A 15,239-nucleotide genomic window follows, 5' to 3' on the forward strand; every position below is an offset into this window, starting at 1 on the left:
CAAAAAATGTGCCTCCCAAAACCCTTTCTCAGTAAAGGAGGGTAGCAATTGTGCAGCATCCTGGATGTTGTCCATTCCAACCAGAGTGGGGGCCAAGGGCTCTGGCAGGGGAGTTTCCAGAAAAATGCATTTGGGAGGTGACATATTTGACCACTTCCATGGGAGATGTGGAGGAGGACTTCTGAGGTATGGGGGGGTGTCATGGAATACCTGTGATCTTCTTCAGAATTCATATGTTGAAGCTCTAACTCCTAATATGATGGTATTAGGAGTTGGGGACCTTTGAGAGATAATTAGGGTTAGATTGAGGTCATGAGGATGGGGCCTCCATAATAATAGGATTAGTGTCCTTATATGAAGAGGAAGAGCACTAGAGCTCTCTCTCCACATGCACACACTAGGGAAACACCATGTGAACATACAGTGAGAAGGTGGCAGTCAACAAACCAGGAAGAGAGCCCTCACCAAAAACCAAATCTGCCTGTGCCTTAGTCTTGGACTTCCCATCCTCTAGAACTGTGCAAAATAAATGCCTATTGTTGAAGCCACTTACTCCATGGTATTTTGTTTCTGCAGCCCAAGCTAAGACAGGGGGTTAGGAATTCAGCATTAAGAATTTGGTCAGGGGAGAACCAATTCAGCCCATAACACAAGGCAAGGGGCCCTCTGGACATTGTGCATTGTGGGGGTCTTAGGTCACAGCAAACTGTAGACCCACTAGTTGTCTGGATTGTGAGACCAAGAATCCTGAGAAGTGCCCAAACTCATAATTTATCATCAGAGATTGTAGAATTGATGTAAGTATTAGAGAGGGCAGATTCTTCTCACCTGGGGCTGAGATCCATCGTGGAAGCCTTCTCTGCAGAGACTGTGCCATCCCCCACCCCAGGAAAGCCTCATAGAAGAGAGTGTCTTGGGCCATCTAAGCCCCATCCAGTACCAACTGTCTCTGAATATCCTAACCCCTTTCCCCCACAAAAACATGCATGAGCCCAACATTTTGTAGGGCTCCCTGAAGCCAACCCTTGGGTCACTGGCCAGGAACCCAAACTAGCCTGAAATGATTCTCTGATGGAGGTCGGGGGGCTGTGGACAGTCATGGAAGGCCTTGTGCTCAGGGCACCTCAGCCCCCAACCTGTGCCTGATTTCCCCCTAGTAGCATGGGAATCTCTCTCTCTTCTGCTCAGATTACAAGAAACTGGATGTAATGTGACCATTGTTGATGAAAAGCAAGAAAAAGCCTTGATAATGAGCAGAAGGAGGGCAGGGAGCAAGAAATCAACCTTGGCATAAAGGAGGGAACCTTCCATTTGCTCCTCCAGCACCCAGCCCTGAGTCTCCCCAAACCCCTTCTGTACTCACCTCTGAGGCTGTGCCTGTTTCCAGGAGAGCAGCCACCACGTAAGCTGTCAGCGGGACAGTGCCCTGGATCCCACCCTGCAAGGGGACTCACAGGCCTCACCCTAAGCCAAAGGAGACAGTCCACTTCCCCCCACTTCCCCCAGGCAGCTCCAGGGAGTAGGAACAGGCAGGTCAGGGCTGGGGCTCCGGGAGGAGGTGAGGGGCCCAGGAAGGAGGCTCAAGGGGCCACTCACCTGGATGTCCTTGTTCAGGACCCTGCCCACGGCTGGGAAGGAGCCATCGGCCTGCTGCTGCTGGATGATCCAGCTCTTGGCGGCAGCCAGCTCCCGGAGGTCCACGAAGATAAAGCTGCGAGCCTGTGCGAAGGACTTCAGGACAAAGGCCGTGAGCCTGAAAGAGGACAGGGTGTCAGCTGAGGGGTTGCAGAATGGTCAGAGAGAGAGAGAGATCCCTACATGCTGGCTGAGGGATTGCAGCAAGCTCCTGGCACCACCCCCGGCCTCCATTTCCTCATCTATAAGATGGGAGGGGTCCAGTCTGTCCCCACAGGGCTGTCAGAGGGCCTGAAGACAGAGCTGTCTCCTTCCTACCTGGACCTCTACCCTAGTGGCATTCAGGTCTGCCCCTTGTTCGGCACTCAAGGCCCTTCTGTGAGCTGATCTAGCCCTGCCTGTCCTGCCATGTGAGGAAGACCCTTCTGGTTGCTGACCTCACAGCCATTTCTTGCTTGGTCCTTGCCAAAAGGCCCCTGATCTCATTCAGGGGCCAGCAGCCATGTGCCTTGGAGATCTGTGCTTCTCTGTGGTCCCAGCCAGCCAGTCATGGGCATTCCAGTTACTGGGCCTGGGAATGGCTTTGGAATGGGCATGTGATGCAATGCTGGGAGCAGCTGCAGCCATTTTGCCACCATGAGGGGTGCAGCCATGTGCCGAGGGAGGGAATACTCAGGGATGGAAGGAAAAATACTACCCCAGTGCACTATGGGGCTGCTGAATTAGCCAACCATAGCACCTCCCCAGCCCTGAAGGGTGAGCTGATGTTCAGAATTGCTCTTCAGCCCATTTTCTGTTGTTTGCAGCCAAAAACATCTCTGCTCTGTGGCCTGTCCCTCATTCACCCCATCTCCCTTGTCCTGCTTTTGCAGGTGCCACCCTGAGTAAAAGCTGGCAAGGCCAGGGAATGAATGCTTGAACAAATGAAGGACAGAAGCACAGGATGGAAGCCAGGAGGCCATGAGGGATGAAAACCAGAACTGTCAGGAGAGGAAACTTCACAAATTCAGGATCAATGAATAAGCTGTCTTCAAAACCAAGTGGCTCTAGGCTCTGTTTATATGAATCACAAAAATGGGATGCATTAGCCTGCCTGCCTGCCTTCCCTCCCTCTCTCTTTCTTTCTTTCTTTCTCTCTCTCCTTCCTTTTTTCTTTCTCTCTTTCTTTTCTTTCCTACTTTTCTTTCTTGATTTTCTTCTCTCTCTCTCTCCCTCCCTCCCTTCCTCTCTCTCTCTCTCTTGCTTTCTTGCTTTTCGAGACAGGGTCTTGATCTGTCTCCCAGGCTGGAGTGCAGTGGTGCAGTCCTAACTCACTGTAGCCTACAACTCCCAGCTCAAGTGATCCTCCCACTTCAGCCTCCCAAGTAGCTGGGACTACAGGCACGCGCCACAACGTCCAGCGAATTTTTAAATTTTTATAGAGATGAGGTCTTACTATGTTGCCCAAGTAGGTCTCAAACTCCTGGGCTCCAACGATCCTCCCACCATGGCCTCCCAAAGTGGTGGGATTATAGGCATGAGCCACCATGCTCACTGCAGCCTCTGCCTCTCAGGTTCAAGCAATTCTCGTGCCTCAGCCTCCTGAGTAGCTGGGATTACAGCCTCCAGAGTAGCTGGGATTGCCACCATGCCCAGCTAATATTTTTGCATTTTTAGTAGAGATGGGGTTTCACCATGTTAGCCAGACTGATCTCAAACTCCTGACCCAAGTGATCCTCCCACCTTGGCTTCCCAAAGTGCTGGGATTCAGGAGTTCAAGACCAGCCTGACTGACATGGCGAAACCCCATCTCCACTAAAAATAAAAAAAAAATTAGCCAGGCGTGGTAGCGGGCGCCTGTAATCCCAGCTACTCGGGAGGCTGAGGCAAGAGAATTGCTTGACCTCAGGAGGCGGAGGTTGCAGTGACCCAAGATCGCACCACTGCACTCTAGCCTGGGTGTTGGAGTGAGACCCTGTCTCAGACAAAAAAGAATAAATAAATAGATAGATAGGTAGATAATAGATAGATAAATAAATAAATAGATAAAATAAAATAAAATATACCCAAAGCTCATCCAGGCTGCTCTCCCTCTCAGGTACCTGCATCCTCTTCTTTCTATTCCCATGTTCCCTGGATCAGCCAGGAGACCCCATGGCTCCCAGGCTCATCCCCACCCCATCACCAGCTATGCACACTGCAACCAGGGGGAAACTCCATGCATTTTGGGCATGGCAGGGAAAGGAGGCAAAGACAGAACCAAGCCAGCTGTGTGCTGGGAATTGTGGAATTCCCATGGTCCAGCATACTGTGCTCTCTACTTTTCCACCGTAAAACGCAAACAGGATAAATGTTATCAAGTGATAAAAAGAAATGAGCTCTCAGCCGGATTCGGTGGCTCATACTTGTAATCCTAACACCTTGGGAGGCTGAGTCAGGAGAATCAGTTGAGGCCACGAGTTTGAAACCAGCCTGGGCAACATAGTGAGACCCTGTTATTAATAAACAAACAAACAAATAAATAAAAAATGAGTGTGTGAGTGAACTCTAATGTAGATTATGAACCTTAGTTCATAACGTTTTAATGCCGGTCCATCAATTGTAACAAATACAGCACACTAATACAAGATGCCTATCACAAGGGAAGCTGTGTATGGGTGGTCGAGGTGTATGGGAACTCTGTTCTATTAACTCAATTTTTCTGGAAACCTAGACCTCTTCTAAAAAGTAAGATCTATGGCCGGGCGAGGTGGCTCATGCCGGCAGTGTTTGGGAGACAGAGATGGAGGATCGGCTGAGGCCAGGAGCTTGAGACCAGCCTGGGCAACACAGCAAGACCCGGTCTCTACTGAAATTCAAAAAAATTAGCAGGGCATGGTGGTGCACGCCTGTGGTCCCAGCTGCTTGGGGGGCTGAGGCGGAAGAATTGCTTGAGCCCAGGAAGTCAAGGCTGCTGTGAGCCCTAATCGAGCCTGGGAAACAGAGTGAGATCTTGTCTCAAAAAAAAAAAAAAATTAGTTAATTAAAATAAATAATAAAAAGTAAAGTCTAATGGCTATCTGTTATGTGAAATGCTTGGAACCAGAAGTGTTTCAGATTTTGAATTTGGATTTTGGAATATTTGCATTCACAGGAATCCCTTGGTATCTGTGGGGGACTGGTTCCAGGACCCCCAAGGATACCGAAATCCACTGATGCTCAAGCCCCCGATATACGAGGGTGTAGTAGTTGCACTTAACCAACAAACATCCTCCCGTGAACTTTATTTTTTATTTTTATTTTTGAGACATCGTCTCACCCTGTCACCCAGGCTGGAGTGCAGTGGCGCAATCTCGGCTCACTGCAATCTCTGCCTCCGGGTTCAAGCAATTCTCCTGCCTCAGCCTCCTGAGTAGCTGGGACTACAGACGCCCACCACCATGCCCAGCTAATTTTAGTATTTTGAGTAGAGACAGGGTTTTGCCATGTTGGCCAGGCTGGTCTCAAACTCCTGACCTCAGGTGATCCGCCTACCTTGGCCTCCCAAAGTGCTGGGATTCCAGGCGTGAGCCACAGCGCCCGGCCCCTCCTGTGTACTTTAACGCATGTCTTGGTTACTTAGGACACCTACTACAATGCCCCACGTCACTTCATTTGCATGAATTCAATATTGTACTCAGCATGCAGCAAATTCAACTTTTCGTTTTTGGAACTTTGTGGAATTTTTAAAACTTTTTTTTTTTTTAAGAGATGGGAGTTTTGCTCTGTCACCCAGGCTGGAGTGCAGTGGCACAATCATAGCTCACTGCAGCCTTGAACCTCTGGGCTCAAGCAATCCTCCCACCTCAGCCTCCCCAGTAGTTGGGACTAAGGCATGTACCACCATGCCCAGCTTATTTTTAACATTTTTGCCGAGATGAGGTCTTGCCATGTTTCTCAGGCTGGTTGCCGACTCCTGGCCTCAAACAATCTTCCCGCTTCAGCTTCCCCAAAGTGCTGGGATGACAGGCACATGCCATCACACCCAGACTCTTTTTTTTTTTTTTTTTTTTTCTGAATAGTTTCGATCTGTAGTTGATTGAATCCTGTGGAACTCACAGATACGGAGGGCTACCTGTATACTTGGGCATCCCAAATCCAAAAAATCTGAAATGCTCCAATGAACGTTTCCCTTGAGCATCAGGTTGGCACTAAAAGCATCTTGGAGCCCAGGCACGGCGTCTCACGCCTGTTATCCCTGCACTTTGGGAGGTCAAGGCGGACAGATCACTGGAGGTCAGGAGTTCCAGAACAGCTTGGCCAACATGGCACAACCTTGTCTCTACTAAAAATACAAAAATTAGCTGGGTGTGGTGGTGGGTGCCTGTAATCTCAGCTACTCGGGAGGCTGAGGTGGAAGAATTGCTTGGACCCAGGAGGTGGAGGTTACAGTGAGCTGAGATCGAGCCACGGCACTCCAGCCTGGGCAACAGGGCAAGACTCTGTCTCTAATGATGATGATAATAATAATAATAATGATGTTTTGGACGTTGGAGCAGTTTGAATTTTGGATTTTCCGATTTGGGATGCTCAACCCATCCCAAATGTTGAATCACACATGTGATTCAACACATGTGTGCGCACACACGGCCCACCAGGAGACACGGATCTTGGTCCTGCTCTGCTCCCGGCCCTCTAATGGTCCTCTTCCACACAGCACTAAATCCAGACTCTTGCTCTGATCAATCTGGCCCTGCCCCTCCCTCTTCCCTCGTGCCGGGCCACCAACCTCCTGGCCCTGTGCTGCTCCAGCCACACCAGCCTCCCTTCTGTGGCCCTCGTCAAGCTGGGTCCTGCCTCAGGGCCTTTGCAATGGCTGTTCCCTCTGCCTGGAATGCTGTTCTGTTGGATTTTCATGGCTCCTCCCTCATATCCTCCAGGAGACCTTTCCTGACCATCCCATATAACTACCCTGCTCCATCACTACTTCTTTGTTTTGTAGATACAAAATTATACACCTATTATAGTCATTTTAATGTATATCCACAAATGCCTTAATAATCCTCCTTTCAAGAGATGGAGGCCTGATTCCCTTCATGTGTAGATGGGGTGTACTTAGCAACTCACTACTAAAGAATAGAATGTGGGCCAGGCATGGTGGCTCATGCCTGTAATCCATTTGGGAGGCTGAGGTGGGCAGATCATCTGAGGTCAGGAGTTTGAGACCAGCCTGGGCAACATGGTGAAACCCTGTCTCTATTAAAAATACAAAAATTAGCCAGGTATGGTGGCGGATGCCTATATTCCCACCTACTCAGGAGGCTGAGGCAGGAGAATTGCTTGAACCTAGGAGGTGGAGGTTGCAGTGAGCCGAGATTATACCACTGAACTCGAGCTTGGGTGATAGGGTGAGCCTCCATCTCAAAAAAAGAAAAAAAAAAAGGAATAGAATAGAATGAGGCAGAAGTAACAGCCTGACTTGTAAGACCAAGTAACAAAAGGCACTGTGGTATCCTTCCCGCTTTCTCTCTTGAATTGCTCACTGTGAGAGGAAGCCAGCCGCCATGTTGTAAGAACACTCAAGTAGCCCCTATGGAGAAGTCCACGTGGTGAGCAACTGAGGCCTCCTGCCAACAGCCATGTGAGGGAGCCAATTTGGAAACAAATCTTCCAGCCCCAGTTGAGCCTTCAGATGAAGACAGCAACAGCCAACACCTTGACTGCAACCTCAGCAAAGATCCCCAGGCAGAAACACCCAGCTAAGCTGCTCCTGAATTCCTGTTCCATAAGAATTAATACATAACAAATAGAGATAATACATGTTTGTTGTTTTAAATCGCTACATTTGGGGTCACTTGTTACACAGCAGTGGATAACTATTGCATCTCGCACAGGGTCTTTCTGCTGCACTGGGCAGTGAGGAGCTGGAGGCAGGAACCATGTGTTCTTTGTTCCCCCAGGATGAAGACCAGAGCCTAGCTCACTGAATGAATAAATGAATGAATGTGCATTGAGTATAAGGGAACCCATCTAGAACAGATCCCAAGTTTTAAGGCTCCCAGGCAGGATCTTGGACTCCTCTGGTAAGTAGTTAGGGGAGGCGCTAACAGGACGGCACTGCACTGAGTGTACCACATGCTTATCCCATGGATCCAGGTTCTGAGAGGGATGTGTGGTAAGGAAACAGGCTCAGAGAGGTTGATCATCGGGTCTAAGGCCACACAGCTCACATGAGACAGAGCCCAGGTTTGTCCAGCTTTGGGGGTTGCTGCTGCCACTGCCCTGTGCTTACTCCCTCCTTGTCCTACAGGGTCCCTAGGAAGACATCCATGTTTGGAGATCAACAGGAATGTTTCAGGAGTTGAGAGGGGACCTGGAAGCTGCTGGCTACTCTATTTCCATGCACACATTGAAATTTGATTTTTCGGCTGGTTGCGGTGGCTCACGCCTGTAATTCCAGCACTTTGGGAGTCCGAGGCAGGTGGATCACGAGGTCAGGAGATCGAGACCATCCTGGCTAACACGGTGAAACCCCGTCTCTACTAAAAATACAAAAAAATTAGCTGGGCCTGGTGGCAGGTGCCTGTAGTCCCAGCTACTCAGGAGGCTGAGGCAGAAGAATGGCGTGAACCTGGGGGGGTGGAGCTTGCAGTGAGCTGAGATGGCACCACTGCACTCCAGCCTGGGCGACAGAGAGAGACTCCGTCTCAAAAAAAAAAAGGAAATTTGATTTTTCTTGCTCGTGCTGAGAGTTTAATTCCCAGAAGATGCTGAGGAGGTGTGTGCATACTGAGTGTCTAGGCCGGGCACGGTGGCTCACGCCTGTAATCCCAGCACTTTAGGAGGCCGAGGTGGCCGGATCACCTGAGGTCAGGAGTTTGAGACCAGCCTGGCCAACATGGTGAAACCCCGTCCATACTAAAAATACAAAAATTAGCTGGGCATGGTGGTGTGCACCTGTAATCCTAGCTACTCAGGAGGCTAAGGCAGGAGAATTGCTTGAACCTGGGAGACAGAGGTTGCAGTGAGCCAAGATTGCGCCACTGCACTCCAGCCTGGGGAACAGAGTTAGACTCCATCTCAAAAAAAAAAAAAAAAAAAAAAAAGAGTGTCCAATGCATCACAACTTGCTAATCCTGGCTGGTGGAGGCCTCCTAGGGGCTGCTGGGGCTCAGCCAGCTTTTGGAGAGTGATTCAGTGGCTTTAGCTGCCCCTGGGGTGGGCGGGGCCTCTGTTTGCTGAGGCGTGATTGGGGCCTTGCGTTATCAGCTGTCAGCAAGGCAGGGCCCTGGGACTAGAGCTGGGACAGTGTGGATGAGCTCCTGGGGCTGGGGGATGCTGGGTAAGTGATGCTGCCCATGGCAGGAAGTACTCAGCCACATGTCCCCGCTCCCTGGGTTCCTGGCACTGCGACTGTGCAGTGGACACTCTGTTGGACTAAAGACAGGGCAGTTTCCACGCTCACAGCTGCTGTCGGCACTACCAGGGTGGCAATCTCCGAGAAAGAGTCCGGCGATGGGCACAGGAGTTGGAAAGTGACTCACAGTCTCAGGTGAACCCCATGATGATGCCAAGAACTGCAGTAGCCTGAGGATCCCAGGAAAACAAGACCCAGGGGTGCCCGGCCTCCCAGGGGCCCTCCCTGCCCTGGTTACCTCCCTGCAGTTACCACAGAAACAAGATCCCAGGCTGCTCCTGCAGACAGCACACCCCAGCCTCGAGGCGCTTGTCTGGCCTCTGACCCCTCTGCCCTGCCATCTCCTCCTGCTCCAGTCACCGCTATTCCTGAGTCCTGGGAGCTTGAGAAAGCCCAGGGCATCCAGGGCTCACTCCCAAAAAAAAGGGGCCAGAGAGCAGAGCATGGAGTCCTGCTCACTGTGGTAACAACGGCAGAAACAGGAATGGTTACGATCACCAGCTCTGCACTGGCCCCAAGCCCCAGCCTCCATCCCTGGAGCTGGGACCACCACAGTCATTAGTTCCCAGCTGTGTTCCCTGTCATCCGGGGATCAGGCGCCAAGTGATCTGGCCACACTGCATTGGATGTGAGGCCATGGCATTGGGCGGGGAGCCTCAGAGACCGTGCCCGGGGCGGTGGGGACTCACCACATGCTCCCCGATGCGTCCCGCTCCCCAAACGCGCTGTAGGAGCCATCCTGGCGCTTGTAGGTCAGCTGGCGCTGGTAGCCTGTGGGGCAAGCAGAGAGGACCCTGTCCTGTTGAGTGGCCTGGACCAGGCCTGCCCCCGGGGACCTACACCACTCTGCCATCCCCAACCCCGGATCTCCAAAGCCACACCACATGTGGGGTCCCTGGAATTGCCTCGAACCATATCTGGAGTCCTTGAAACCGCCATACACCCACATCTGGGGTCCCTGAAACTGCCCCATACCACATGTGGGGTTCTTGAAACTGCTTTATACCACATTTGGAGTCCCTAAAACTGTTCCACACCACATCTGGGCTCACTGAAACTGCCCCGTGTCACATCTGGGGTCCCTGAAACTGCCCCACACCACATCTGGGGTTCCTGAAACTGCCTCATACTACATCTGGAGTCCCTGGAACTGCAGCACACCACATCTGGAGTCCCTGGAACTGCTCCACACCACATCTGGGGTCCCTGAAACTGCTCCACACCACATCTGGGGTTCTTAAAACTGCCCCACACCACATCTGGGGTTCTTGAAACTGCTCCACACCACAGCTGGGGTCCCTGAAACTGCCCCACACCACATCTAGGATCCCTGAAACTGCCCCACACCACATCTGGGGTCCCTGAAACTGCTCCACACCACATCGGGGATCCCTCGAACTACCCCACACCACATCTGAGGTCCTTGAAACTGCCCCACACCACATCTAAGGTGGCTGTAACCTCCAACTCATTCATCTCGTTTACTGACGTTGCCCCTTTGTGACTACTGGTCACACACTGGCCTTCAGTCCCTCCCAGGAGGTCAGTGAAACCACCATCTTGGGGCAGCGCCCTCTGTCCCCCACAGCCCTCTGTCCCCAGGTGTGGGGGCTGCTCCATCTGCTGGGGCGAGAGCTTGGGAAGCTCAGAGAACTGGAGGTGCCGGGGGCAGGGAACGGAGCAGGGAACGAGGGGGTGTGGTGAGAGCTGGTGGGCCACAGGGGCCTCCAAGGCTGGGCTGGGAGTGTGGTTTTCCTGCAAGGGCGTAGGGAGCCATGGGTGGCGTGTGAGTAGGAGAAGAGTGTGAGGAGATATATAGAGCCAGTGGACCATAGGGTCTGGACAGAAAGCTGGGGACGGGGGACCCTCCAAGTGTGCAATGATGAGTTTGGACCCAGTGGTGGCGACAAAGGTGGGGAGCCTTCCTGGGGTGAAGGCAGAGCTACTCAGCCAGACACAGGCTGTGAGGGAAAGAAGGACGAATCTGAGGACACCACGGTGTGTGGCCTGAGCCTCAGGAAGGACAGGGCTGTGTCCACAGAGACAGGACCGGTGACAAAAGAAATTCTGTACTGGGTGGGTCCTCCCAAATTCACATCCACTTGGAACCCAAAAATGGGACCTTACTGGAAATAAAGATCTTTACAGATGTCATTAAGGTTAGGATCTCTAGATGAGAGCATCTTGGATTTATTTAGGGTGGGCCCTAAATCCAATGACAGGCGTCCTTGTAAGAGAAAAGAGAGGCTGGGCACCGTGGCTTGCACCTGGAATCCCAGCACTTTGGGAGGCCGAGGTGAGAGGATCACTTGAGGCCGGGAGTTCAAGACCAGCCTGCACAACATAGCGGAACCCCATCTTTACAAAGAATTGGCTGGGCATGGTGATGCACAGCTGTAGTCCCAGCTACTCAGGAGGCTGAGGTGGGAGGCTCACTTGAGCCCAGGAGTTCAAGTCTGCAGTGAGCTATGATCACACCATTGCACTCCAGCCTGGGTGACAGAGTGAGACCCTGGCTCTTAAAAGAAGAAAAAAGAAAAGAAAAGAAAGGGAATTAGTCACAGAGGTGACAGCCATGTGACTGTGAAGGCACACAGCAGGCTGATCAGTCTATAAGCCAAAGAACACCTGGAGCCAGCAGACGCCAGGAGAGAGGCCTGGGACAGTCTCCCTCAGAGCCACCAGAAGGAACCAGCTCTGCGGACACCTTTATTTTTGACTTTTGGCCTCCAGAACTATAAGGAGATGACACATTTCTGTCGTTCTAAGCCACCCAGTTTGTGGCATTTTGTTGTGGCAGTTTCAGGAAATGAACACAAGTGGGTTTGGGGGGAAGATGGCGGGGGTTGATATGGGGTTTGTCGAGTCTGAACTGCAAGTTGGCTGGATGCACACAGGGTCTGGCTGTCCCGTGGAGGTACAAGCTGTTATTCACGAGGAGGGCTCATTCGACTCTGGGTGGTGTTTAAGGACCTGAGCCTGGATGGATCCACCACGGTGTGCCTGGCCCTGGGGCAGCCGGTGTCCACCCACCTCCTAGACCCTCACAAGTGCTAATTTACTGAGCCCCCAGGACCTGGCCCCAGTGGACTTGGCCTTCCTAGCTGTCCATGATCAGCCTTCATAATGCCAGACTTTCAGCCTGGAGCAACCCTTGACTTTCTTCTTTCTTTTTTATTTTTTACAGTTGGGGTCTCACTGTTTCACCCTGGATGGAGTGCAGTGGCACAACCACAGTTCACTGCAGCCTCCAACTCCTGGGCTCAAGCGATCCTCCTGCCTCAGCCTCCTGAGAAGCTGGGACTACAGGTGCCTGCCACCATGTCTGGCTAATATTTTTTAATTTTTTTGTAGAGACCAGGGTCTTGCTTTGTTGCCCAGACTGGTCTCAAATTCCTGGGCTCAAATGATCCTCCTGCCTCAGCCTCCCAAAGTGTTGGGATTACAGGCATCAGCCACTGTGCCTGGACTTCTTTTTTCTTTTCTAAATGTTATTTTTTATAATGCTGTTATATTCTTGTTGTAAAAAAATTATATTCTTGTTGTAAAAAAAAAATCTACACTTTAAAAGGATGCTTTTCCTCTCCCGATATCTGAACGGCACCATCTCATCCTAATAGCCACAGACATCAGGCTCCTGCTGACAGTGACCAGATCGGGGCCACCCTGAATGGCCTCTTTTGCCCACTTCCTCCCCCTTGCTGCGCCTGGTGAGTGGGCTGCCTCCAGCGTGGTCTTCTCCACTGAAGGCTGAACCTGCCTCCCTTGCTCCCACCTCGACCCAGGCAGTTTTTCCCCAATACCTTGTACTAGGTAGTCGGTGGTCTGTCTCTCCACCTCAGGGCTAAGCTGCTGGGTTTTCTGAAGATACTTCAAGACAAAGACGTTGGGAGCAAAGTGGATCATGTTCTGCTCTCCACAGCCAAAGGGCAGCCGCAGGAGGTTGTTGAGGTGGTTCAGGGTTGGCCCCATGACGTCCCCTGGTGGGAAGGAGAAGAGAGTTGAGTTGGGGGCTGTCCCAGCTCAGTAGAGAACAGGGACAGCTTTACCCAGGGATGGGAGACTGCGTGTGTCATGCAGTCAGCCACCCAACAGCCCTTTGGGACTGGCACCCTCTGCCTGCTCAGACCAGCTGGTGTCCTGGCTTTGGTGACAATTTTACACACCTCCTTCTGTGTTCTTTAGTTTTAACTCAGGCTTTCTTTCTCTAGCTTTTCATTCTGTTCAATGCTTTTTCCCTCCCTGGTTTTTTAAATAGGTGCTTTGAAGGCTATACATTGGCCTCTAAGTACAACTTTGGCTGCATCCCACAAATATTGGTATGTCTATACAATCATTCTCATTCCATTCTAAATAGTCTTTCTAAAATATTCCTTTTTTTTTTTTTGAAATGGAGTCTCACTCTCTCACCCAGGCTGGAGTGCAGTGGCTCAATCTCGGCTCACTGCAACCTCCGCCTCCTGGATTGAAGCAACTCTCCTGCCTCTGCCTCAGCCTCCCAAGTAGCTGGGACTACAGGTGTGTGCCACCACACCCAGCTAATTTTTTTTTTTTCAGTAGAGACAGGGTTTCATCATGTTGGCCAGACTGGTCTCAAACTCCTGAACTCAGGTGATCTACCTGCCTCTGCCTCCCAAAGTGCTGGGATTACAGGTGTAAGCCACCACGCCCGACCCTAAAATATTCTTTCTAAAATATTCAGATTTTCCCTTTAACCAAGAGCACTTCAATTTTTTAAAAAGTTTCTAAATGTATGGAGTTGGAGGTGCATTTTTGAAAGTTTTCTCTCTTTAAAAATTCTGGTTCTCTCAACCCCTTGACATTCTGTATTCTTCTTCTTGGCTTCCTTGTCTCCAAGATTGCTGATGGACCCCCTTGGGACCCCCAATGTCCCCTGAACACACCTTCTTTCCTTCCTTATTTTATTTTATTTATTTTATTTTTAGATGGAATCTCGCTCTGTCACCAGGCTGGACTGCAGTGGCGTGATCTCGGCTCACTGAAACCTCCGCCTCCCAGATTCAAGCAGTTCTCCTGCCTCAGCCTTCTGAGTAGCTGGGATTATAGGTGTGTGCCACCACACCCAGCTAATTTTTGTATTTTTAATAGAGACAGGGTTTCACCATGTTGGCCAGGATGGTCTCGATCTCTTGACTTCATGATCCACCTGCCTTGGCCTCCCAGAGTGCTGGGATTACAGTTGTGAGTGACTGCACCTGGCCCCTTCTTTCCTTCTTTAGCCTCTCTGCATGTCTCACTGAGGCTGCCATTGCCCCTGCAGCCTCCTCTTGTTGCACAAACAGCCTGGCTACTTTCTCATCACCATGCTCTAGGCTCCCCAGCTTCTTCTCCACCCGCTGTGTCACTGAAGGCACTGGCGCACGGATCCCAGCCATCACTTCTCTCCATTCCTGCCTCTCTGCTTCTTCTCCTATCTCCCTCAATTCCATGAGTCACTCAGCCCCACATCCACCTCTGTCTTGCTCTTGTGTCTCAGGAATTGTAAACTCGAAATTCCTCTGATCTGGCCACAATCACCTACCTGCCTGGGTCCCAGAGCCTCCACTCTCTGATGTCAGAGAGAGCCTCGACACCCTCATTTGGGTCCTTCCATCTCCTTCCGGCCTCTCACCCTCTCCTCCCTGGCTCAGGCCCATCCCAAAATCTCACCACCCTTCTGCCCGACTCCTAGCACTGGATCAATCACAATCCCCACTTTCCCCTCCAGCACCTGGGCTACTAGAGGTATCCTGATATGGTTTGGCTGTGTCTCCAACCAAATCTCGTCTTGAATTGTAGCTCCTATAATTCCCACATGTTGTGGGAAGGACCCGGCGGGAGATAATTGAATTATGGGGGCAGGTTCCCCATACTGTTCTCGCAGTAGTGGGTAAGTCTCACAAGATCTGATGGTTTTATAAGGGGAAACCCCTTTCACTTGGCTCTCGTTCTCTCATTCTCCCTGGGACCACGTAAGATGTGCCTTTCACCTTCCGCCATGATTGTGAGGCCTCCCCAGCCACATGAAACTGTGAGTCAATTAAACCTCTTTTTCTTTATAAATTACCCAGTCTTGGGTATGTCTTTATCAGCAGCATGAAAACAGACTAATACACATCCTAACCCTACAGACCCCCTAAGGCTGCTTCCAATGTCCCTAGTCAGAGCCTCTCACCCCTATTCAGCAACTGCTCCGCATGCCTGCCCCATCACCAAGACCCCCCAAGCCTCCATCCTGCACCCCATATCT

At 51.2% G+C, this 15,239-nt stretch overlaps 1 protein-coding gene across 1 annotated transcript in view; it reads right to left on the reverse strand.

The window, feature by feature from the left end:
* The window catches only part of CPAMD8 (C3 and PZP like alpha-2-macroglobulin domain containing 8), a 135,654-nt gene that overhangs the window by 19,811 nt on the left and 100,604 nt on the right, over positions 1-15,239 (reverse strand). The window contains exons 26-29 of the mRNA XM_055239131.2: positions 12,793-12,969; positions 9,679-9,760; positions 1,597-1,753; positions 1,364-1,438 (exon numbers count right to left, since the gene is read on the reverse strand). Coding sequence (XP_055095106.2) covers positions 1,364-1,438; positions 1,597-1,753; positions 9,679-9,760; positions 12,793-12,969 — 491 coding nt within the window. The remainder of the gene's footprint in view (positions 1-1,363; positions 1,439-1,596; positions 1,754-9,678; positions 9,761-12,792; positions 12,970-15,239) is intronic.

Source organism: Symphalangus syndactylus, chromosome 13 (genome assembly GCF_028878055.3).
Source record: "Symphalangus syndactylus isolate Jambi chromosome 13, NHGRI_mSymSyn1-v2.1_pri, whole genome shotgun sequence".
In the NCBI taxonomy this organism is placed as follows: Eukaryota; Metazoa; Chordata; class Mammalia; order Primates; family Hylobatidae; genus Symphalangus; species Symphalangus syndactylus.